Source organism: Hemiscyllium ocellatum, chromosome 9 (genome assembly GCF_020745735.1).
Source record: "Hemiscyllium ocellatum isolate sHemOce1 chromosome 9, sHemOce1.pat.X.cur, whole genome shotgun sequence".
Taxonomy (NCBI): Eukaryota; Metazoa; Chordata; class Chondrichthyes; order Orectolobiformes; family Hemiscylliidae; genus Hemiscyllium; species Hemiscyllium ocellatum.
In genome coordinates this window covers 77,018,602-77,045,794 of record NC_083409.1, presented here as the reverse complement: position 1 = coordinate 77,045,794, position 27,193 = coordinate 77,018,602, and the positions used below count along the sequence as shown (strand labels likewise).

The window sequence follows — 27,193 nt, the reverse complement described above, 5'->3', positions numbered from 1 at the left end:
GATCGCCCAACACCTGTACTCAATACTCTGACCAATAAGGGAAAGCATACCAAACACCTTCTTCACTATCCTATCTACCTGCGACTCCACTTTCAAGGAGCTATGAACCTGCACTGCAAGGTCTCTTTGTTCAGCCAACACTCCCGAGGACCTTTCCATTAAGTGTATAAGTCATACTAAGATTTGCGTTTCCAAAATGTAGCACCTCGCATTTATCTGAATTAACTCCATCCGCCACTTCTCAGCCCACTGGCCAATCTAGTCCAGATCCTGTTGGAATCAGAGGTAACTCGGTAACCCTCTTCGCTGTCCACTACACCTCCAATTTTGGTGTCATCTGCAAACTTACTAACTGTACCTTTAATGCTTGCATCCAAATCATTTATGTAAATGACAAAAGGTAGAGGACCCAGCACCGACCCTTGTGGCACTCCACTGGTCACAGGCCTCCAGTCTGAAAAACAACCCTCCGCCACCACCCTCTGTCTTCTACCTTTGAGCCAGTTCTGTATCCAAATGGCTAGTTCTCCCTGCATTCCATGAGATCTAACCTCGCTAATCAGTCTCCCATGGGGAACCTTGTCGAACGCCTTACTGAAGTCCATATAGATCACATCTACTACTCTACCCTCATCAATCTTCGTTACTTCTTCAAAAAACCCAATCAAGTTTGAGAGACATGATCTCCCACGCACAAAGCCATGTTGACTATCCCGAATCAGTCCTTGCCTTTCCAAATACATGTACATCCTGTCCCTCAGAATTCCCTCCAACAACTTGCCGACCACCAAGGTCGGGCTCACCCATCTATAGTTCCCTGGCTCGTCTTTATCACCCTACTTAAACAGTGGCTCCAAGTTTGCCAACCTTCAGTCGTCTGACATCTCACCTGTGACTATCGATGATACAAATATCTCAGCAAGAGACCCAGCAATCACTTCTCTAGCTTCCCAGAGTTCTCGGGTACACCTGATCAGATCCTGGGGGTTTATCCACTTTTAACCGTTTCTAGATGATTAGATGGACTGCCCGCTCAGCGCTACCAAATCAAAATGTTTGCAAATACTTCCAGCCTTCATTTTTGCACAGAAGTGTTGGTCCCTCCCATCACTGAGGCTAAAGACAGTTATGGAGTGTCCTCCTCGGAGATGGTTCATTGTCCATCGCAATTCATCACTAGATGGGGTAGGGCTGGAGAACTGAGACCTGATTGGTTTGTTAGAGGATTGCTTACCTCTGTTTGTTATACACTGCTTGTATTAGTTCACATTTTAGCAGACCTGCAGGTTCATAGCTCAGTTTTATGTTTGCCTTGGTGCTGTTCCTAGTATACCACCCGCACTCTTCTATGAGCCAAGATTAGCACCAAGCCAGAGAATCAAATGTTAAAAGTTTGGAATATGGTGCGCCATGAAATTATACGTTGTTTTGAATATAATTCTGCTGCTGATGACCTATAGTATCTGATAGATGCCCAGTTCTGGGTTGCTGGATCTGTTTGAAATTGTTTATGTGAAAGTAGGACCTTGTCCTACTAAGGGCGGTACAGTGGTCACTTGTACTAATACTCTCATGGACAGATCTGATACAAGTTGATTGGTGAGAATAAGAGAGACAATACATACTAGTACTTTTACGAAATGAAGTGAAGCTGGCTAAGAGTCAGGCAATGTTATGGAGGTAGAGTCAGAGTTGCTCAGAATGGAAACAGACTATTTGGTCTAACTTGTCCATGCGGACTAGATGTCTTAAATTAATCTAGTCCCATTTTCCAGCATTTGCCCTATATCCTTTTAAATCCTTCCTATTGTATAACCATCCAGGTGCTTTTTAAATATTGTAGTTGCACCAGCCCCATGACTTTCTCTGACAGCTCATTCCAAACACGCACTGCCCTCTGCGTAAAAACGTTGCCCTTTAGAAATCTTTTCCATCTTTTCCCTCTCACCTTAAACCTATATGCCCTCTAGTTTTGGACTCCCCTACCCTCGTGAGAAAAGACCTTCACTATTCACCTTATCCATATATGATTTTATAAACTTCTGTAAGGTCACCCTTCAGCTTCTGATGCTCCAGGGAAAACAGCCTCAGCCTCTTCACCCTCTCCCTATAACTCAAACACTCCTACTCCAGCAATATCCTTGCAAATCTTTTCTGCACCCTCTCAAGTTTAACAACACCTATCTGACAGCAGGGAGACCAGAATTGAACATAGTTTTACAAAAGCGCCCTAACCAATGCCCAGTACAGTCACAGCATGACATCCCAACTCTTATACTAAATGCACTGACCAATAATGGCAAGCACATCAAACATATTCTTCACTACCCTATCTATCTGTGACTCACCTTCAAGGAACTATGAACCTCACCACAAAGTCTCTTGTTCAGCAACAATCCCCAGGGCCCTACCGTTACGTGTGTAGTCCTGCTCTGATTTGCCGTACCAAAATGCAGCATCTCACATTTATCTATATTAAACTCCATCTGTCCCTTGTTGGCTCATCAAATCCAGGTCCCGTTGTACTCAGAGATAACCTTCTTCACTGTCCACTGTGCCACCAATTTTGGTGTCAACTGCAAACTTACGAACCATTCCTCCTATATTCACATTCAGTGGAACCAGAACTGATCCATGTGGCACACTGCCGGTAAACCTCCAGTGCGGAAAATAACCCTCAACTAACATCCTCTGTCTCCTCCCTTCAAGCAAATTGTGTGTCCAAATGATTGGCCCTCCCTCGATTCCATGTGATTTAACTTTGCTAACCAATCTACTAAGCAGAACATTGTACATATGGACTTCACCAAGGCATCTGACAACATCCACCACACTAGCTTCAATTATCTTCTTTGTCATTTCTTCAAAAAACTCAATAAGGTTAGTGAGACACAATTTCTTACATACAAAACCATGTTGACTATGCCTAATCAGTCCTTGTTTTTTCCAAACATATGTAAATTCAGAATCCCCCTGGCTTTTCCTAATAGACTTTCTCAAATAATGGCACATTAGCCACCCTCCAGTTTTCCTGCAACCCACACATGGCTATTGATGATATAAACATCTCAGGGAGAGACCCAACAATCACTTCCATAGCTTCCCACAAATTTATAGGAAAGACTTGTTCAAGTTCTAGGGATTCATCAACCTTTGTGTGTTTTAATACCTCCAGCACCACCTCCTCTGTAACATGGAGGCTTTTAAGACGTTACTATTTATTTCTCTAAGTTCTCCAGCTTCCATATTCTTCTCGACACACTAAATACTAATGCAAAATACTCGTTTAGTATCTCTCCATCTGCTGCAGTTCCACCATAGACGGCCTTGCTGACTTTTAAGGGGCTGTATTCAATCCCTGATTACTCTTTTGATGTATTTGTAGAATTGCTTTGCAATTCTCCAAAACCCTTTTTGCCAAAGCTCTCATGCCCTCTTTTTGCCTTCCAGATTTCTGTCTTAAGTATACTCCTACTGCCCTTATTCTTATCAAGGATACACTCAATCCAAGCTGTGATATTGTCAAATCATCATCTCAGGGTCAAACACAGCAGCAAGGTTGTGAATGGTCTTCAGACAGTTGGTAGGAATTGAAAGTCAGGGAACGCAGATTTTCATAATGTTGAAAATGTCATCACTCTTCCAAAACCCATCATAATGTGCCCTGTGCTTTCAAGAGAAGCTAAAGGTTTTATCGCTGTGATCAAACTTAGTTTTTGAATAAAACGTGCACTTATAGCACCTGTATATTTTTTTAATTCATTTGTGGGTTGTGGGTGTCACTAGCTGGCCATCATTTATTGCCTGTAGTTATCCTTGAGAAGGTGGTGGTGAGCTGCCTTCTCAAACTGTAGTCCACCTGCCATGAGTTGATCCACAATGTTTTTAGGGACAGACTTCCAGGATTGAGATCCAGCAAGAGTGAAGGAACGGTGATATATTTCCAAGTCAAGATAGTGAGTGGTTTGGAGGGGAACTTGCAGGTGGTGGCGTTCCCACATACTTGCTGCCCTTGTCCTTCTAGATGGAAGTGGTCCTGGGTTTGGAAGGTGCTGTCTAAGGATGTTTTGTGAATTTCTGCAATGCATTTTGTAGATGGTACACATTGCTGCTGAGCATCAGTTGTGCAGGGAGTGGATGTTTGTGAATATGGTGTCAATGTGACTGCATTGTCCTACTTGCTTTCAAGCTGAAGTGTTGCTGGAGTTGCACCTTGATAATTGGAGATATTTCATCTCACGTCTGACTTGTGCCTTGTAGCTGATGGACAGGTTTTGCAAAGTCAGGTGGTGAGTTACTCATCGCAGTATTCCTTGCCTCTGACCTACTTATGTGGTCACTGTTTATGTAGCGAGTCCAGTTGAGTGTCTGGTCAATGGAAACCCCAAGAATGTCAATTGAGTGATCGTAACACCATGGAATGTCAAGGAACAGTGGTTACATTTTCTTATTGGTGATGGTCATCACCTGTGCATTTGTATGGCATCACTTGCAACTTGTGTGCCCAAGCCTGGATATTGTCCAGATCTTGTTGTTTTTGAACATGGATTGCCTCAGTCTCTGAGGAATCCCAAATGGTGTTAAACACTATGCGAACATGAGTAAATATTCCCACTGCAGACCTTATTTTGGAGGGAAGTCATTGATAAAGTAGTTGAATATGCTTGGGCCTACAACATTATCCTGAGGAACTCTTGCAGAGATATCCTGGAGCTGAGATGACGAACATCCAACAACCACAACCATCTTCCTATGTGCCAAGTACTCTAAGCAGCAGAGAACTTGCCCCCTGATACCCACTGATTCCAGTTTTGAGTGGACTCCTTGGTGCCACACTCAGTCAAACCTCGCCTTGATGTTAAGGGCTATCACACCCACCTCACCTCTGGAATTCAGCTGTCAGTGTTTGAACCAAGGCTGTAATGAGGTCACTGAACAGGTTATTGTTGAGCAGATGCTGCTTGATAGCACAGGTGATGACACATTACATCGCTTTACTGATGAATTAAATGCTCTTTCCCATCATAAAATGGTCAAGAACGCTTCAAAAACTGACAGTGGCCTTCATAAGACGATGAGCAAGCAAACGGTTTAGTAAAAGAGTTAAGTTTTAACAACCTCTTAAAGGAAGAAACAGTGCAAGAGATGCAGAAAAGTTAAGGAAGGGAAGGAACTCTTGAGCTTAGGGCCGAGGTCGCTGAAGGCACGGCTACAAAACGTAGACAGACTAAAACTGAAGATGTTTGAGTATCTGGAATGGGATGAGCATTTATAACTCAAAGGGTTGCCAAGCTGGAGGCCGACAGGCTTTATGAAGCAAGAACAAAAGTTTTAAAAGAGCATATTGCTTGACCACTTAAAACATAAAATCTAAAGGGTTAAATATTGTACTATACCTTGTTTGAAGTCTGAGATGTTGGAAAATTAAGCCAAGCAGGAACAAAGTCATGCTGCGCCATTTAGGTCCAATGACTTTTGTCAACGAAGTGAGGCATCAAACCTCATGGCAAGGATCCTGCAAAAGAAAAAGGCATAAAGAAGGGATGAAGCAAGCAAGTATGTCAACAAATACACAAATGTAACTGCTGAGAATGGGATTACTCTTCTCATGATTCAAATGATATTTGTCATATCAATTTCTTCAGTGTGTAATTTATTACTTTAAAGTTATGAAATAAAATAACAATCTGGACAAATTAAGCATTCACTCACAGGAGCTAATCTCAACAGAGACTGCTGAAATTCGAAGATAAAAATGATGTGGAGGCGATGGCATTGGACTAGGGTGGACAAAGTTAAAAATCACACAACACCGGGTTCAACACATTTACTTTGGAAACACTAGCTTTCAGAGCACTGTTCCTTCATCAGGTGGTTGTGGAGTATAAGACTCCACAACCACTAATGAAGGAGCAGTGCTCTGAAATCTAGTGCTTCTAAATAAACCTGTTGGACTATAATCTGGTGTTGTGTGATTATTAACTTTAAAGAGAAAAAAAAATCACGAAAAATACCAAAATCTTGCATCCCCTGATAAATTAACGGGCTAGACTACGTGATTACTTAGTCTTTTTTTTGAGAAGATGGGAAGTGAATTTGTTGGCATTTACTGGATTGTAACTAGTGGAGTTCAAAAACCCCGTGTATTTTGTTAATACTTCCAAAACAAAAGCTTTTTGTACGAGTGGAACTGAACACAGATGATACTATGAAATGTACAATAAAGAATATTGAGGAAGGGTTGTATGACAGAAAGTCAAACAGATCAGATAGCAATCTTTAAAATGAAACATTTTAAATTTCATGAGAGGTTTAGTTTTTTTTTGGGTGCCACTGGAAACCAAGAGTGAATGCTCCATACATACCTCAATGTCCCACACATAGAAATATAATGATTGTGACATTAGTACATGTGTATTAAAAATCTGTTTATAGTATACTGGACTGAATATTAGGACTATTATAAAATATAGTATAGGTTAACGCAGTCATTTCTTAAAGAAACAAAAAGGAGCCAACTGACTGATCAAAGTTTGGGAGAAAATTTGTAGCTCGGGTGCTCGTTGTTGTGGTTCTGTTCGCCGAGCTGGGAATTTGTGTTGCAGACGTTTCGTCCCCTGTCTAGGTGACATTCTCAGTGCTTGGGAGCCTCCTGTGAAGCACTTCTGTGATGTTTCCTCCGGCAGGAAATGCATTTCACTGGAGGCTCCCAAGCACTGAGGATGTCACCTAGACAGGGGACAAAACATTTGCAACACAAATTCCCAGCTCGGCGTACAGAACCACAACAACTGACTGATCTCAGTGAACCTCCCTCTAATCGCTGTCAATCCCACAACGCTCTAATTTTGCTTTTTAAATGGTTCGTGAAGCAACATGGAAGTATCCAATAGCACTGAAAGCACTTTATTGGTGTTGATTAACTAAATAGCAAGCTTTCATGGTACGGCAAATTATTCCAAGGTGATCCTAATACTGTGAAACATTTTACACTTGACAATAACTGAACATACCTACGACTAACGAACAGTACTTTATGACCAAACTCTCTCTTTGAGTTAAATTAAAATCAATTTAAGAACAATTTTCAAAATCACATTTGGTACAGACATCAGTGCCTTGGTATTTTCATGCTTATTTATAACAAGGGAACAAACACTCATTTGATGCAGAGATTTAACTATTTCTAGTATCTTACATTCAAGATCAGAAATTTACACAAAATTATGATTTAACAGAAAACAAGTGCACTGTCTGAAAACTGCCAAGTAAATTCAGTTTTCAAAAGTTTGAACCACATGGTCATGAAGAAACAACTTACCTACAAGCAGAACTTGTGGGCCCTCAGCTTTGATGTGTCCAGTACAGGAGCTCCCCGATCTCTTCAAGGCAGATTTGTAAACTGTAGAAAGGGCTTGCAGGGTGATCTGGTCAGTGAAGCACCAGAAGCAGCACTCTGTGCTTGCCTACACCTCAAACCCCCTCAGCTATTCATTTTATTGTCAGTCTTTCCCAAGTGTACAGAATAATCTTAAAATTTAAAAGTTAATTGTTTTTAACTGAGAACTGGAAGAACTACGCTCACTTCATTAATGTTCTCTTTGTCACACAGAGGAGGGAAAAAAATTATATATTACATAAAATAACAAAATAACTAAGTCTCTAGTCAACAATGATTTGCTTACAACATACCCAAAAATAAAGAGTACCCAGATTATATTTTGTGAATTTACTAGATTTTCAACTTCACAAATTTAGTCTTATCAATCTTTTGCTTCTTCCCATATCCATCGTTTTATAGCTGTGTCTAGGATACACTGTGTGTACTTTTAAAAGTCCTTACAGTGATTTTAAAGGTATCTGAATAGCTGCCATCCAGCACAAGTGTGTCTAACATCTACCTTAACATATCCAAATATTCAGCCAACTAAAACAATAAAAAAATTAAAATGCTTCTGTCTCCTTACAAGAATTTTCAAAAACGTAGGCCAATCTTTACAACACTTTCAAATTTACTTTTGATTTTTATATTTCAGAGCTGACCATATTAATACTGACAAGTTATGTAAATGATTCTATTTCTTTTCATCATCTGCAGCAAAACAAAATGCTTTTTCTGGTACATTCAATGCAACCCTCTCATTTCCAGTAGTACCTGCAATAAAGCAAAACAGTAAAAATTATTTAGTTGGAGAATTCTTTGAAGAACTGTATAATACTGTATCTAAAACAGATAATCTGAAAAATATATGAAAAACAAATACTACATAATATTGTTTCATGGTAACATGGGGAAACTCAGTTGTCTATGGCCCCAGGATGAAGCTTCAGAGGAGCTCTAAGAAAGTTTGACTTCCAGGTGTAGAGTATGCAGGTTTACTAGCATGTGAACATAAAGTCATAGAGATGTACAGCATGGAAATAGACCCTTCGGTCCAACCCGTCCGTGCCAACCAGATATCCCAACCCAATCTAGTCCCACCTGCATGCGGCCCATATCCCTCCAAACCCTTCCTATTCATATACCCATACAAATGCCTTTTAAATGTTGCAATTATACTAGCCTCCACCACTTCCTCTGGCAGCTCATTCCATACATTTTCTGCGTGAAAATGTTGCCCCCGGGATCCCCTTTATATCTTTCCCCTCTCACCCTAAACCTATGCCTTCTAGTTCTGGACTCCCCGATCACAGGGAAAGGACTTTGCCGATTCATCCTACCCATGCCCCTCATAATTTTGTAAACCTCTATAGGGTCACCCTACAGTCTCCGATACTCCAGGGAAAACAGCCCCAGCCTGTTCTGCCTCTCCCCATAGCTCAAATCCCCCAACCCTGGTAACACCCTTGTAAATATTTTCTGAACCCTTTCAAGTTTCGCAACATCTTTCAGATAGGAAGGAGACCAGAATTGCATGCAATATTCCAACAGTGGCCTAACCAATGTCCTGTACAGCCGCATCATGATCTTCCAATTCCTGTACTCAAAACTCTGACCAATAAAACATACCAAACGCTTTCTTCACTATCCTATCTACCTGTGTCACCCCTTTCAAGGAGCTATGAGCCTGCACTCCAAGGTCTCTTTGTTCAACAACACTCCCTAGGACCTTATCATTAAGTGTATAAGTCCTGATAAGGTTTGGTTTCCCAAAATGCAGCACCTCGCATTTATCTGAATTAAACGCCATCTGCCACATCTCAGCGCATTGGCCCATCTGGTCCAGGTCCTGTTGTAATCTGAGGTAACCCTCTTCGCTGTCCACTATACCTCCAATTTTGGTGTCATCTGCAAACTTTCTAACTGTACCTCTTATTCAAAGTTTGTGAGAAGATTTGTAGCTTGGATGCTCGTTGTTATGGTTCTGTTCGCGGAGCTGGAAATTTGTGTTGCAGATGTTTCGTCACCTGTCTAGGTGACATCCTCAGTGCTTGGGAGCCTCCTGTGAAGCGTTTCTGTGATCTTTCCTCCAGCATTTGTAGTGGTTTGAATCTGCTGCTTCCGGTTGTCAATTCCAGCTGTCCGTTGCAGTGGCCAGTATATTGGGTCCAGATCAATGTACTTATTGATTGAATCTGTGGATGAGTGCCATGCTTCTAGGAAATCTGTGGCTGTTCTCTGTTTGGATTGTCCTATAATAGTAGTGTTGCCCCAGTCGAATTCATGTTGCTTGTCATCTGCATGTGTGACTACTAAGGATAGTTGGTCGTGTCGTTTCGTGGCTAGTTGGTGTTCATGGGTGCAGATCGTTAGCTGTCTTCCTGTTTGTCTGATGTAGTGATTTATGCAGTCGTTGCATGGGATTTTGTACACTACATTGTACCTCTTATGCTCGCATCCAAATCATTTATGTAAATGACAAAAAGTAGAGGGCCCAGCACCGATCCTTGTGGCACTCCACTGGTCACAGGCCTCCAGTCTGAAAAACAACCCTCCACCACCATCCTCTGTCTTCTACCTTTCAGCCAGTTCTATAGTCAAATGGCTAGTTCTCCCTGGATTCCATGAGATCTAACCTTGCTAATCAGTCTCCCATGGGGAACCTTGTCGAACGCCTAACTGAAGTCCACATAGATCACATCTACTGCTCTGCCCTCAATCTTCTTTGTTACTTCTTCAAAAAACTCAATCAAGTTTGAGACATGATTTCCCAAGCAAAAAGCCATGTTGACTATCCCGAATAAGTCCTTGCCTTTCCAAATACGTGTACATCCTGTCCCTCAGGATTCCCTCCAACAACTTGCCCACCAGCGAGGTCAGGGTCACCCATCTATAGTTCCCTGGCTTGTCTTTACCGCCCTTCTTAAACAGTGGCACCACGTTGGCCAACCTCCAGTCTTCCAGCAACTGACCTGTGACTATCGATGATACAAATATCTCAGCAAGAGGGCCAGCAATCACTTCTCTAACTTTCTACAGAGTTCTCGGGTACACGTGATCAGGTCCTGGGGATTTATCCACTTTTAGCCGTTTCAAGACACGCAGCACTTCCTCCTCTGAAATCTAGACATTTTGCAAGATGTCACCATCTATTACAGTCTATATCTTCCATATCCTTTTCCACAGTAAATACTGATGCAAAATATTCATTTAGTATCTCCTCCATTTTCTGTGGCTCCACACAAAGGCCACCTTGCTGATCTTTGAGGGGTCCTTTTCTGTCCCTAGTTACCCTTTTGTCCCTAATATATTTGTAAAAACCCTTTGGATTCACATTAATTCTATTTGCCAAAGCTATCACATGTCCCGTTTTGCCCTCTTAAGTATAGTTCTACTTTCTTTATACTCTTCACTTGATCTATCCTGTCTCTACCTGACATATGCTTCCTTCTTTTCCTTAACCAAACCCTCAATTTCATTTTTTGGATTAGTGGTGCTGGAAGAGCACAGCAGTTCAGGCAGCATCCGATGAGCAGAAAAATCGATGTTTCGGGCAAAAGCCCTTCATCAGGAATGAAGGCAGAGAGCCTAAAGCATGGAGAGATAAGCTAGAGGAGGGTGGGGGTGGGGAGAAAGTAGCATGGAGTACAATAGGTGAGTGGGGGAGGGGATGAAGGTGATAGGTCAGGGAGGAGGGTGGAGTGAATAGGTGGAAAAGGAGATAGGCAGATAGGACAAGTCATGGGGACAGTGCTGAGCTGGAAGTTTGGAACTAGGATGAGGTGGGGGAAGGGGAAATGAGGAAACTGTTGAAGTCCACATTGATGCCCTGGGGTTGAAAAGTTCAGAGGCGGAAGATGAGGCGTTCTTCCTCCAGGCGTCTGGTGGTGAGGGAGCGGCGGTGAAGGAGACCCAGGACCGCCATGTCCTCAGCAGAGTGGAAGGGGGAGTTGAAATGTTGGGCCACAGGGCAGTGTGGTTGATTGGTGCAGGTGTCCCTCCCGGAGATGTTCCCTAAAGCGCTCTGCTAGGAAGCATCCAATCTTCCCAATGTAGAGCAGACCGCATCGGGAGCAACGGATACAATAAATGATATTAGTGGATGTGCAGGTAAAACTTTGATGGATGTGAAAGGCTCCTTTAGGGCATTGGATAGAGGTGAGGGCGCAGGTTTTACAGTTCCTGCAGTGGCAGGGGAAGGTGCCAGGATAGGAGGGTGGGTTGTAGGGGAGCGTGGACCTGATCAAGTAGTCACAGAGGGAACGGTCTTTGCAGAAGGCGGAAAGGGGTGGGGAGGGAAATATATCCTTGGTGGTAGGGTCTTTTTGGAGGTGGTGGAAATGTAGCGGATGATTTGGTTTATGGGAAGGTTGGTAGGGTGGAAGGTGAGCACCAGGGGCTTTCTGTCCTTGTTACGGTTGGAGGGGTGGGGTCTGAGGGCGGAGGTGCGGGACGTGGATGAGATGCGTTGGAGGACATCTTTAACCACGCGGGAAGGGAAATTGTGGTCTCTAAAGAAGGAGGCCATCTGGTGTGTTTTGTGGTGGAACTGGTCCTCCTGGGAGCAGATACAGTGGAGCCGGAGGAATTGGGAATAAGGGATGACATTTTTGAAAGAGGTAGGGTGGAAGAAGTATAACCCAGGTAGCTGTGGGAGTCGGTGGGTTTGTATAAATTGTCAGTGTCAAGTCGGTCATCATTAATGGAGATGGAGAGGTCCAGGAAAGGGAGGGAAGTGTCAGAGATGGTCCAGGTAAATTTAAGGTTAGGGTGGAATGTGTTGGCAAAGTTGATGAATTGCTCAACCTCCTCGCGGGAGCACGAGGTGGCGCCAATGCAGTCACCAATGTAGCGGAGGAAGAGGTGGGGAGTGGTGCCAGTGTAATTATGGAAGATTGACTGTTCTATGTAGCCAACAAAGAGATAGGCATAGCTGGGGCCCATACGTGTGCCTATGGTCTGGAGGAAGTGGGAGGATTCAAAGGAGAAATTGTTAAGGGTGAGGACCAGTTCTGCCAAAAAATGAGAGTGTCAGTGGAAGGGTACTGTTGGGGATGTCAGGAGAGGAATTTTTACCTCAATTTCTTTAGTCATCCAGCATTCCCTATACCTCCCAGCCTTCCCTTTCAGCCTGACAGGAATATACTTTCTCTGGATTCTTGTTATCTCATTTCTGAAGGCTTCCCATTTTCCAGCCGTCCCTTTATCTGCGAACATCGGCCTCCAATCAGCTTTCGAAAGTTCTTGCCTAATACCATTAAAATTGGCCTTTCTCCAATTTAGAACTTCAACTTTTAGATCTGGTCTATCCTATTCCATCACTATTTTAAAACGAATACAATTATGGTTGCTGATCCCAAAGTGCTCCCCCACTGACACCTCAGTCACCAAGAGTAGGTCTACTTAATGTTAATGATATAGAAGATGGTATTAGCAATAACATTAGCAAATTTGCTGATGATACTAAGCTGGGTGGCAGGGTGAAATGTGATGAGGATGTTAGGAGATTCCAGGGTGACCTGGACTAGTTAGGTGCGTAGTCAGATGCATGGCAGATGCAGTTTAATGTGGATAAATGTATGGTTATTCACTTTGGTGGCAAGAACAGGAAGGCAGATTACTACCTAAATGGAATCAATTTAGGTAAAGGGGCAGTACAGAGAGATCTGGGTGTTCTTGTACACCAGTCAATGAAGGTACGCATGCAGGTACAGCAGGTAGTGAAGAAGGCTAATAGCATGCTGACCTTCATAACAAGAGGGATTGAGTATAGAAGCAAAGAGGTTCTTCTGCAGCTGTACAGGGCCCTGGTGAGACCACACCTGGAGTACTGTGTACAGTTCCGGTCTCCACATTTGAGGAAAGACATTCTTGCTGTTGAGGGAGTGCAGCATAGGTTCACGAGGTCAATTCCTGGAACAGCGGGATTATCTTACACTGAAAGACTGGAGCAACTGGGCTTGTATGCCCTTGAGTTTAGAAGACTGAGAGGGGATCTGATTGAGACATATAAGATTATTAAAGCTTTGGACACTCTGGAGGCAGGAAACGTGTTTCCGCTGATGGGCGACTGCTGAACCAGAGGACACAGCTTAAAAATACAGGGTAGACCATTTAGGACAGAGATGAGAAGAAACTTCTTCACCCAAAGAGTGGTGCGGAATGCTCTGCCGCAGAGGGCAATGGAGGCCCAGTCTCTGGATTCATTTAAGAAAGAGTTGGATAGAGCTTTCAAGGATTGTGGAATCAAGGGTTATGGAGATAAGGCAGGAACAGGATACTGATTAAGGATGATCAGCCACGTTCATATTGAATGGTGGTGCAGGCTCGAAGGGCAGAATGGCCTATTCCTGCACCTATTGTCTTTTGTCTAGTTTTGTATCTTCTTTAGTAGGTACATCCACATTCTGAATCAGAAAATTGTCTTGTACACACTTAAAAAATTCCCCTCCATCTCAACCTTTAACACTATGGCAGTGCCAGTCTATATTTGGAAAGTTAAAATCACCTACCATAACTACGCTATTATTCTTGCAAGTTTGTTTCTCAATTTCCCTCTGACTATTGGGAGGTCTATAATACAATCCCAATAAGGTGATCATCCCTTTCTTATTTCTCAGTTCCACCCAAATAACTTCCCTGGATGTATTTCTGGGAATATCCTCCCTCAGCACAGTGTAATGCTATCCCTTATCAAAAATGCCACTCCCCCATCTCTCTTGCCTCCCTTTCTATCCTTCCTGTAGCATTTGTATCCTGGAACATTAAGCTGCCAGTCCTGCCCATCCCTGAGCCATGTTTCCGTAATTGCTATGATATTCCAGTCCCATGTTCCTAACCATGCCCTGAGTTCATCTGCCTTCCCTGTTTGGCCCCTGGCATTGAAATAAATGCAGTTTAATTTATTAGTCCTACCTTGTCCCTGCCTGCCCTGACTGTTTGACTCACTTCTGTTCTCAGCTGTACCTGTCTCAGATCGATCTCTTTCCTCACTATCGCCCTGGGTCCCACCCCACCCCCCACCTTACTAGTTTAAATCCTCCCAAGCAGTTCTAGCAAATTTCCCTGCCAGTATATTATCCCCTTCTAATTTAAGTGCAATCTGTCCTTCTTGTTCAAGTCACTTCTACCCCAAAAGAAATTCCAATGATCCAAAAAATGTGAATCCTCCCATACACCAGCTCCTCAGCCATGCATTCATCTGCTCTATCCTCCTATTCCTGCCCTCACTAGCTCGTAGCACTGGGAGTAATCCAGATATTATTACCCTGGAGGACCTCCTTTTTAAATTTCTGCCTAACTCTCTGTAATTTCCCTTCAGAATCTCAACCTTTTCCCTTCCTATTTCATTGGTTCCAATGTGGACAATGACCTCTTGCTGGCCCTTCTCCCCCGTGAGAACATTCTGCACCCTTTCTGAGACATCCTTGAACCTGGCACCAGGGAAACAACACACCGTTCTGCTTTTTGTCTGCTGGCCATAGCAGACGACAGAATCCCCTAACACAATCGATCTTTTGGAAGCTGACGTACTCCTCGTTGCGTTAGAGACAGTCTCAATACCAGAAACTTGGCTGTTCGTGCTATGTTCCCCTGAGAATCCACCACCCCCTACATTTTCCAAAACAGCACACCTGTTTGAAATGGGTATATTCACAAAAGACTCCTGCCCTAGGTGCCAACCTCTCTCACCCTTCCTGGAGTTAACCCATCTATGTGACTGTATCTAAGACTTTCCTCCCTTCCTATAACTGCCATCCATCACATACTGTTGTTAATGTCCAGAGAGATCTTTTCACATTACAACTGAAATTACACTTATAAAAACAGAAAGCCCTTGTAGCAGACCACACGACGCTGCAGTCCAAGCCACTCTCTTCCCCCAGAACATAGACTCAAGCAGCCTCAAATTTTGCCACTAGAGGACTTTAATCCCTTTCGCACTTTACTCCTCCCGGGGGCTTAAATCCCAATCAAACACAGAGGACTCGAATCTCAATTAAAATCAGAGGACTCGTATCGCACATAAACACAGAGGACTCAAACCCCAATACAGCATGGAGGACTTGAACGTCAATTTAACCCAGAGGACCCTAACCCCAATTCAATGTGGAAGATGCAAAACTCAATTTATCAACAAGGTTCCCCTTGAGAGACTGGTTAGCAAGGTTAGATCTCACGGAATAAAGGAAGAACTAGCCATGTGGATAAAGAGCTGGCTTAAAGGTAGAAAATAGAGGGTGGTGGCAGAGGGTTGTTTTTCAGGCTGGAGGCCTGTGACCAGTGGATTGCCACAAGGATCGGTGCTGGGTCTTCTACTTTTGGTCATTTACGTAAATGATTTGGATGTGAGCATAAGAGATACAGTTAGTAAATTTGCAGATGACACCAAAATTGGAGGTTTAGTGGACAGCGAAGAGGGTTACCTCAGATTACAATAAGATCAGATGAGCCAATGGGCTGAGCAGATGGAGTTTAATTTAGATAAATGTGAGGTGCTGCGTTTTGGGAAACCAAATCTTAGTAGTACTTATGCACTTAATGGTAAGGTCCTCGGGAACAAAGGGACCTTGGAGTGCAGGTTCATAGCTCCTTGAAAGTGGAGTTGCAGTTGGATTGGATAGTAAAGGCGGCATTTGGTATGCTTTCTTTTACTGGTGAGAGTATTGAGTACAGGAGTTGGGAGGTCATGTTGCGGCTGTACAGGACATTGGTTAGACCACTGGGGAGAGGCTGATTAGGCTGGGGTTGTTTTCCCTGGAGCGGCGGAGGCTGAGAGGTGACCTTATACAGGTTTACAAAATTATGAGGCGCATGGATAGGGTAAAGTCTTTTCCCTGGGGTGAAGGGTATCTAGAACTAGAGGGCATAGGTTTAGGGTGAGAGGGGAAAGATATAAAAGAGACCTAAGGGGCAACATTTTCAAGCAGAGGGTGGCACGTGTATGGAATGAGCTGCCAGAGGAAATGGTGGAGGCTGGCACAATTGCAACATTTAAAAAGCATTTGGATGGGTATATGAATAGGAAGGACTTGGAGGGATATGAGCCGGGAGCTGGCAGGTGGGACTAGATTGGGTTGGGATATCTGGTCGGCATGGATGGGTTGGACCGAATGGTCTGTTTCCATGCTGTACATCTCTATGACTCGAACTCCAATATAGCACGGAGGATTCAAACCTCAGTTTGATCCAGGGGACTTGAATCCCCATACAGTGTGAAGGATTCGAACCCCAATACAGCGCAGAGGACTCAAACTTCAAATTAACCTGGGGATTCGAACCCCAATTAACCCCCCAATACAGCACAGAGGATTTGAACCTCTGTTTGTTAGTGTACTTGCAGGTATGTGTCTCTCAACTGAACTAATTACCGTTCAAGGAGTCTGTAGCATAGAGAGCAATTAAACAAGGGGACTGTTTCCGACACACAGGAATATCGAGAGGGACCAAGGTTTAAAATCTTACCAGGTGCGCCTGTCCGTCTCGAGATACCAATGTTCTGGGTGATCCAATCATAACTATTTGTTTGGATCTTGCCAACTACGCCAAAATCGTCCTCCCGTTCCGCCTCAGTCGAAGCAAAACGCTCAGAGACACAGTATAATTTTACCTCCTTCATCTTTATTCCGGGCCCTAGAGGGAGAGAGAATGATCGCCCATGTGCACAGAGACATGAGTTCTCATCTTCTCTGGAACAACAGATTCTTAATGAATTATATAATAATTTTACAGGGGGGACCATCCAGATAAGGCAACATACATATTGATTGTAACAGTCACCCAATCAGCGAGTGTCAATAGTAAAGATTAAGCCATCTACTTTGACACAATGAATGGTCTTAACCTTGTTAACTGGCTTCACATAATGAATACTTTTCACTGAGTTAACTGACTTTACATACTGAATGCAACTTTATCTTATGAAAAAGTGTTTTTTCATCTCGTCAACACACTACCTTAGCCTCTAACACCCCACTGGTTACTGCAAGTTCTTATCTGATCTCAGTAATGCCAGCTGAATCTTTTGTTTCTCAAAACTCAAAACTTAACTCTTTCCTTACTGCTCATATCCTATATATTCTCACCAAGGAACTGGTTTTTGTGCAGAGGGTAGCAAGTATCTGGAACTCTCTACCAGAGACAGGTGTGGAGGCTAGATCATTGAAGATCTAGCCTCCAGTGGAGATAGATGGATTTTTACAAAAACAAAGTCAGCAAGTTGAGGGCTATGAGGAGCTGGAAAAAGAATACATGAGTTGAGGCTATGTACAGATTAGCCATAATCGCATAATGGTGAGACAAGCGCACCTATTTCTTGTGTCCTATTAAAAGCTTTCTCAGGAATGAAACAAGTCAGTCATCAGGGCAAAACCAGATCAATCATTTGCAAAAACCGACAGATATGAACTGATGAAAACAATTATTTGTAACATTTGGAATAACTCCAATTCTATCACTTGTGAAACTTGCTCATCCTGACAGTTATTTCATTCTCTTTTACACAAGCATTAACAAGATCCTTTGAAATTATATGTTCGATATATTTCCAACACCTTCCAGTCAATAATAATGTACTGAGGTTGCTGCTAACCATGAACAACAAGATCTTATCAGATGGGTTAATGGGCCGAGGAGTGGCAAATGGAGTTTCATTTCGAATCATGTGAGGTGCTGCATTTTGGAAAGGCAAATCAGGGTAGATACTTTATGATAAGGTCTTGGAGAGTGTTGCTGAACAAAGACGCTTTGGAGTGCAGGTTCATAGTTCCTTGAAAATGGAGTCCCAGGTAGTCAGGATAACGAAGGTGGTGTTTGGGATGATTGCATTTATTGGTCAATGCATTAAGTAAAGGAGTTGGGAGGTCATGTTGCAGCTGCACAGGACACTGGTGAGGCCATTTCTGGAAAACGGTGTTCATTTCTCATCTCCCTGCTGTAAGAAGGATGTTGTCAAACTTGAAAGCTTCAGAAAGAACTTACAAGTATATTGCCAGGGTCAGAGGGTTTGAGTTTTTGGGAGAGGATGAATAGGCTAGGGTTATTTTTCCTGGAGTGTCAAGAGGCTGAGGGGCGACCTTATAGGAGGTTCTCCCTTCTGCTATCTGGCAGAATATACCAGAGCATGCAGTCTCTCATGGCCAGACTGTGCAACAGTTTCTTTCCCCAAGCCATTAGGCTCCTTTACACAGTATGATTGGACTCTCTCCTATTGTAAATTGTTTGCATGACTTCAAATTGCTGCTAGAAATATATCTATATTCTTCTATTACACTGTAACTTGTGCATTTTGCACTTCTTCTGCACTTTATACGACCTATGATTGTGTAGTTTGTGCTGTCCATGTCACATCCTCGGTCCTGGAGGAACGCTATCTCATTTTTACGTTATCAGTTGTGTATGGTAGAAATGATAAATAAAAAGCTACCCTACTCTGCACTAAAATTATGAGGGGCATTGATTGGGTGAATAGACAAGGTCTTTTTCCCGGGGTGTAGGGAGTCCAAAACTAGAGTGCATAAGTTTAAAGTGAGAGAAGAAAGATTTAAAAGGGACCAAAGGGGCAACTTCTCCATATAGAGGGTGGTGCGTGTATGGAATGAGCTACCAGAATGATGGAGTGATGAAGGCTGTTCCAATTACAAAATTTAAAAAGGCATCTGGTTGGATATGAATAAAATTTTAGAGGGATGGGGCCAAATGGGACGCCATTAATTTAGAATATCTGGTTGGCATGGACTAGTTGGACTAAAAGGTCTGTTTATATGCTTTACGATTACAAGTGGCACTGAAAACTTTGAAATAAAATATATTGAGATTAATTAATATCAGAAGAAATCCTTCCACTGCTTGGAGTCATACTTGACAAAAATGGGGCAAACCATCTAAGTCTGAAGATACCAATGCAGGAGTTCCTGAAGATAACATCCAAGGTTCAACTAGTCAGCTGCTTTTGCTAAACGAAGGACAGGTAAAGTTTTTTCTAATAATTTCAGTCTTCAACTCTTTGAAATCATAAATGCCTGTACGTTACAAGGAACTTATTATATATGAGCTTCAGCCACTAAGTATCAAGCAATATTTGTGCCAAAGAGGTAGCACCACTGAAAACAGTTCAAAGCAGAACATTGTACGATTCTAATGAGGAGCTGGATACAGTACTTGGGGCTAAAGGGATCAACGAAAGCAGGAATAGGCTATTGAGTTGGGCAATCAGCTCTGATCATAACAAATGGCAAAGCAGAGTCTACTCCTGCTCAGGTTTTTCTCAATAATGGTAAGGGATGGACAATAAATGCTGGTGAAACTCACGTCCCAAGAACAAACAGACTGAAGTGAAGAGTCAAAATACCAAGGATGATCATCGCATGACCATCTTCAACTTACTTCTCAATGATGTTGAGCACCGGGAAGATTCACCAGAATTAAAATCTCAACTACACAGATGTCGTAAATGCTGTTGGAAGGAACACCTTTAGATTCCACAAAGTTTCTGTATTACCTAAAGGGCATTTTATTGAACATTGTCCATTTGCTTGGCTGTGTGCAACTAAAATATTTAACAAAAATTGCATTTTTCTAGCAGCTCCAATACGGTAAACATCCTAAGAATTTCAGTACCATTAATACCACCTACCTTTTCAATTGACACATCATTCATTTGCTAAATATCTACCTACCTTGTATTTTAGTTGCAATGTATATTATCTCCAGCATGAAACAAAGCAATTTGCCATGTTCAGCAACTTGCAAACTCATTGTCCACTATACAAACAGACATACCAGCAAATGCACAGGAACACTATCATTTTCATAATGTAGTAGCCTGCCCAAGGGAAGATGCTCATCACTTCACAAGCTCATGCCCATAAGTGTCCTCTACTTTCAATTTCAAATTGTCTAAGTCCATCATTCTCCTCCTCCTCTTCATACACAACCCTCTAATCTTCCTTCATTCACACCTTCAGCCAATCCTCATACAATAGATTACGTTGTTGCCCTTTCCAACCATCATTCTTCCATCTGAGAACTTCTTCATGCTCTAACACAGGAACAAAAGAATTAAGAACAAGAATAGCCAAATCAGCTCAAGCCTGCAACAGCATTTAATATCTCATCTTGGCCTCAACTCCACTTTCCTGTCCAAAGTGCATAACCCTTCAACTAATTTCTAGTTAAAAATCAGTCTGTCTGCTCCTTCAATTTACTCAATGTCCCAGCATTCACCATGCTCTAGGGTACTGATATTCATGCCAGCTGACCTGCCTATTCTGTTCCAGAACCACATTCCATTCAAGATACTCCAAAATACAGTCAAGTTAATTATTTTCTTCAGATCTCTGTTCATTATGGTCAGCATTTACTTATATTTTGAAAATGTAGTCTTTTTCACTACCACTCTACCTCTAATTTTAGATTAGATTTGATCTAAAGTATGGAAACAGGCCCATTGGCCAAGTAACCCATCCAGACCCATTCCTGTAAATTTATCCCTGACTACCTAACACTATGAGCAATTTAGGATGACTAATTGAAACCGGAGCACCCGGAGGAAACCCATGCAAATGCAGGGATAATGTGCAAACTCCACACAGACAGTTGCCCAAGGCTACAATCGAACCCGGGTCCCTGGTGGTATGAGGCAACAATGTTAACTACTGAGCCACCATTCTGCCCATTTGTTCATGACATTTACCAACCTCTGACCAGATGCTTCCCAGCATTGGATTGAATTTATTGTCACAGTGAAAAGCTTTGTCTTGCAAGCAATACAAGCAGGTCACATAGTTCAGTAGCACAGATCATAAATAGTAAGTAACCAGTGGCAAAAACAAAAATGCAGGTACAGGCCAATGTTAAGAGTTTGTGAGTCCATTCAGTATTCTAACAACAGTAGGGTAGAAATTGCTGCGAAACCGGCTGGTACGTGTATTCAGGCTTCTGTACCTTCTCTCCGATGGTAGATTAGATTAGATTATTTACAGTGTGGAAACAGGCCCTTCGGCCCAACAAGTCCACACCAACCCGCTGAAGCGCAACCCATCCATTCCCCTACATTTACCCCTTTTACCTAACACTACGGGCAATTTAGCATGGCCAATTCACCTAACCTGCACATCTTTGGACTGTGGGAGGAAACCGGAGAACCCAGAGGAAACCCACGCAGACACGGGAAGAATGTGCAAACTCCACACAGTCAGTCGCCTGAGTCGGGAATTGAACCCGGGTCTCAGCGCTGTGAGGCAGTAGTGCTAACCACTGTGCCACCGTGCCGCCCACGGTTCAAGTTGTCTAAGTCCATCATTCTCCTCCTCCTCTTCATACACAACCCTCTAATCTTCCTTCATTCACACCTTCAATTGTTGTAGAAAAACATTGCCAGGCTGAGATGAATCTTTAAGAATGCTGGTGGCCTTTCCTTGACAGCCAGCCTGATAGATGGATTCTATAGATGGGAGATTGGCCTTTGTGATTGTCTGGGCCGAATTCACCAATCTTTGTAACCATCTCCAATCTTGAGTGGTACAATTGGCATACCAGGTACTTAAACTGTGGTATCTGTTCCAGCTGTGAACCATTCCTTTTAAAAAAACATTTGAATAGATACATGAATAGAAAAGGTTTGAAGGGATATGGGCCAGGAGCAGGACTACTTTAGTTTGGGACTACATTAGGTATGGACCAAAGGGTCTGTTTCCATCCTGTATGACTCTATTAATATGAGTCCCACATTCCACCATTATTATTTACAATCTTCACAGACAGTATCTCTTTTTTAAAAATTGATTTCAATTCTGTAAGCTTTCACTGCTTCATTTGTTCATTCTATCTACAAGTATTGTTATGGAGATCATCTGCTCCTGTAGTCACTAAGATCTGGTCATCTGCAATGCTTCAAGATATTAAATAGATTTCTCTATCCTTTCACTAGATTACTTGTATTTAAAAGTTCAATGCAAAGTCATTGTGGGAGCCAATGGAAAAAGCATTAATAAGAAAATAAAAACTCTGGTCAAATGATTGAGAAATTAGCAGAAAATTCAAGTAATAAATAAAAAAAAGCAGAAACAATTGAAAAATATAAAAGGTATAGAGAAAACCCTCTTGCCTAGAATCCTCAGATTATTTTTCAGAGTAATCCAGCAATCAATGTTTAATTTCCATCCACATAACGCAATGTTTGATGCTCGATCCACAACAGCCTTCATCAAAATCCCTCATATTTTCCCACCTCATTGATCAAAAAATATACGTCTATCATGTCTAAAGAAACATTCATGCCAATGGACATAATGTTAACTTGACCATGTCCAAGATTTCACATACTAGCATTCAAACTGGGTTTATCAAAATCAAAATTATCCAGGGACATAAAGATATTTCCATACACACCAATTTCACTGTTCACTCTCACCCTAGTGGGTAAGTAGACCTGTGCAGTTCCATTCACAATTCTTAAAATATGAAACAATCCACACCTCTCTGTCGCCAGACCTGGACAACACTTGGAATGGTAAATGACAAATAGGTCCAAGCAACAAGCAACTTCAACAAGAGATAGAAAGTGACATTTAACCACATTAGCAATGCTAAATTTCCCACCATTTACATTGTGCAGCAACCAACCATTTCAGCACGGTTGCCAGATCAGGCATTAACTTACCATCGTGATTTATAAGTCCCAAGAACGATCTCAGTCGAGACATATTCTATGGTATAACGGTCTTCATGGTAGCCTCCATGTTCTTTGATGCCTTTTTTTATCCCTTATCTTCGATTACATGGCCCAGATAGTCTACAGATTCTCTAAAAATATCTAATTTCTTTCTTTTTATTTGTAGGTTGTGCTCCTGCAACTTTATTTTTAGGGTTTCTTCTAGGTTTTTCAAATGCTTCTCTTTGGAGGATCCAGTAACCAAAATATCACCCAGTTAATACTGGACGCCTGGCAAACCAAAATCTCAAAACATGCTTCATCGCCCCCGGAAAAGTATTGGTGCTGACATGATGCCAAAAAGCAGCCAATTTTCGCAGAATAGTCTCTTGTGTGTCACGATTGGCAACAGTGGCTAGGACCCCTTTGTGATCTCCATCTCCAAGCAGGCCTGCAACAGATCCATTTTTGAGAATTTCTTTGCCCCAGTCGACTGAACAGGTCCTCATTATGTGGAAGTGGGTATTGATCCAGGCACTGGGCTGGGCTGACTGTTGAGATATTAAAGTTAATTTGCTCTGCTGACCTGCAAGACATTGAATGTCCAGGGGGCAGGGTGGTGTGATTGGTCCTATAGGTGGAATGTGGGAGGTTTACATTCCCGTCCCTTGCCATTCAGGGATGATTTACATTTTCATCCTCGATTCAGAAACCAATGAGCATTACAGTTGGAATTTGACTACTCCCCTATAGTAACAAAAAAAAATACAATTCACACCAGATCTGGCCATAATGGATGATCTGCATTACATTGTTTCTGGAGGTGAGGTGGTCACTGCATTGTATCTTGAGTGGCATATGACTGTGAGGGAATGACTGGGGGCTGTCTTGTCAGCATTACTAACTGCGATATGAAGATTTTGTATAAAGAAGGACTGTTTCCTTGTTCAGAGAGAGACTCTTGACACACCTTGCAAGCATGGCGAGGAGTGTTCAGAGTTTCTCCACAGATTGTACTGTACTGTGAAGAGAGGAGGAGAAGACAAGGGGCGGGGGGGGGAGAACCAGAGTGCCTGGCAGAAACCCACAAAGACACCAGGAAAACATGCAAACTCCAAACAGTCACCCAAATTTGGAATCAAAACCAGGTCCCTGGAGCTGTGAGGCAGCAGTGTTAATCACTGAGCAACTGTGCTGCCTTTGTTCTTGGTAAGTCTTCTCCATGGGTATCTCTTGTTGCATCAAATTCCTTCAAAACATAAAAGTCTTGCTCCCAATGGTATTCAAGAAAACCGGCACCATTATGTCTTCAGCCACCTTATTTGTCTTTAAATATGCATCAAAACGTTTGGTGTACAGATTCCAGCATTCTGTTTCTTCATTAAATGGTTCCATGTCTCGTCACCATTTGCATTTCACGTCCTGTCAGCAAACGATCTGTGTGCCGGCTGCTCTGTCATCGACCTTGCTAACATGCATTTTTACCCTGGTGTCACTTGCAGCCTGAGTCCCGTTTCAACTGTTCTCTGCAATAAGCTCTCGGGTGAGTACTTCCCTCTTCAGCAGTCAGCTGTGACTACAGTCCCCTCAGGACTCCACTGCCCACAGCATACCGCTCTTTCCTGCAGCCAGAGTCCCCGCACCACCACTTCCCTTGATGTCCTTCTTCCCGACAAAAGAAAAAAAAGAGTTCACACACAGTTTGGCCCAAATCCTTATCATCAGTTGTGCTTATGGTTCACTAGAACCAGAAAGAGACCGCAATGTACAAAGAGGATAAATTTGAACAGCATCCCAAATTGTCCATCTAGCTCTCATCTCCAGGTCATCTGACCCGCTGTCTTTAAAAGGGACACACACAACTAAGTACATACAAAACAAATGCTTCATGCCTCATTTTTTGTTTTTTTGTGTGTCTGCTACTACTTAGCATGGTTGACCATTATGGTGCACTATTTGACGATACTGAAGGCTGCCAGAGATGTTTCATTAAAAATGAGTTTTCCAACTCATAGAAACCTGAGGATGAAATATGGATCTGTCCCTGACAAACACAAATACAAAACAAATATTTTCAATTAAAAAAATTAATTTAAAAAGCTGCCATTCTACTGATTTCCCCGTGAATGTATTTATGGTTCTAGTCCAAATAAAGGAATGAGTCTGGTCCTTATTAAAATGTTGCTTAATTGCCACTCTCACATGCACAAAGTCAGATGGAGTGACTTCATTTGTAGACATAAGTCCAGCATACATTTTAGCTTAGCCTTAGTGTCAAGTTTAGCAAGCAGATGAACAGGACACCCTTATCTTGCATATGGCGTAGTGGATACTAAAGTATGAGTTTACAAATGTAAGGCACAGAAATGGCAGAAAAAGACCAAAATGATCCATCAGGTCACCACTCACTTATGATGCTTGGTGCCTCATGATTTGACCATTGAGAAACATCCCTCAATGTGCAATCTCTGGGAAAACAACAAAACAATGGCCATTATCACAATTACAGGGTTTATCAAGATTATTAAATTTTAGGACAGTGGCTTGAATTTTAGGGCAACATATCAGTCACGTGATCTGATTTGAAGCCTGCGCAGCTATTAACCTGGTTCAACTGTTAGAGTTAAAAAGAGTTAAAATTCTTTTACTGTGAAGGTATTACAAGATATTTCAACAAAAGCAAAATATTGCAGATGCTGGAGAGCTTAAAACAAAAAGTACTGGAGAAATTCAACAGGCCTGGAAGCATCTCTGCTGAGACAAACAGTTAATGTTTCAACTTCAATGTGATTAATTTTCAAAAGAATCTGAGGAAGAGTCACATTGTAACTTCTGAACCAATGAACTCAAAACATTAATTGTTTTTCTCTCCACAAATGCTGCCAGAGATGCTGCATTATGCTGCACTATTTTGCTCCACATAATTTCAAGTCATTGGCTGAAAGAATGAAAAGCTAGATTTAATTTTAAATATCTTTTACAGTCACAAATTACTAAATAATTATTATTGACAAGCATGGCATTTGCTTGGAAACATTGGTAGTCCTTTGTATAGACCAGATTCGGAGACTCTCAAAATCTCTGAAAGGTGTTGAATTTAACAGGTTGTAATCAGTAGTGCTGCAAACTATTCAGCTACTTTCATCATGAAAGGAAATTGGGGTCAAGGATAGTTAATTGGCATTTTTGCTTAGAAAAAAGGAAAATGAGTTTCATTTTGCCGTGCTGAAGAAGACAGTTAGCCATTTTTAAAAGTCAGGTTATGTGCTTTCCTACAAATCAATGAATGTCATTAACAGACAGCAGTTGCACATTGTCAGCAGAGAGAAGAGGCTGTCTGCCTTTGCAAACTACAAAGTTAAAAATAACACAACACCAGGTTATAGTCCAACAGGTTTAATTGGAAGCACACTAGCTTTCGGAGCGGCGCTCCTTTGTCAGGTGATTGTGGAGGGCTCGATCGTAACACAGAATTTATAGCAAAAATTTGTAGTGTGATGTAGCTGAAATTATACATTGAAAAATTGATTGTCTGTTAAGCCTGTCATCTGTTAGAATACAGTGATAGCTTTGCAAACTACAATACCTTAATGCAGGAGACCAGACCTCGTTGAACTGAGGCACTCAATAGCGATGAAGATTCTGGGGAATTTATTTCACATATTGGACTATAATTCTGTGAAGAATGCAATGGTTAAGTATAAATACTGAGTAAAAAAAGAGTAAGGTTCTTCCCTAATTTAAGTTGCAAGTTTCCTAACAAGAAGAAAATAGTATTTTGCCAATAATATTTGTTTAATCATTTGTCACTCTCAAATTTAGTACTTCATTCTTTCAGTCAAAAACTTAAAGTTTATTTTCTTTTTTAAAAAAAAGATAAGCTTCTACATAGGCTGTAACAGCACTTAGTGCAAAAAAATTGATTTTTTAAAATCCAACTGTGTTTGGTAACCAAATACAACCCACAATCAGGAGGAAAACAAAATTATCACATGACTTAAGAAGTGACAACCAAACCAAAATTTATTGAAAATGTGAAGTATGAATAACTCATCTGATGAAATCTGCTTTGACATAAGGTCACAGACCTTGAGAAAGGACACGAAAGGAAAGCATAGAATTAAAGAAACTAAAGAATGTTAGAAATAAAAACGGAAAAA

General features: G+C 41.9%; 1 protein-coding gene across 2 annotated transcripts in view; it reads right to left on the bottom strand.

The window, feature by feature from the left end:
• Window positions 1-27,193, bottom strand: part of gpbp1l1 (GC-rich promoter binding protein 1-like 1) — a 104,403-nt gene that overhangs the window by 54,690 nt on the left and 22,520 nt on the right. For both annotated transcript variants that reach the window (XM_060829853.1, XM_060829854.1), the window contains exons 2-3: window positions 7,322-8,155; window positions 5,397-5,515 (exon numbers count right to left, since the gene is read on the bottom strand). In XM_060829853.1, the coding sequence (XP_060685836.1) occupies window positions 5,397-5,459 (63 nt within the window). In that variant the 5' untranslated portion in view covers window positions 5,460-5,515; window positions 7,322-8,155. The remainder of the gene's footprint in view (window positions 1-5,396; window positions 5,516-7,321; window positions 8,156-27,193) is intronic.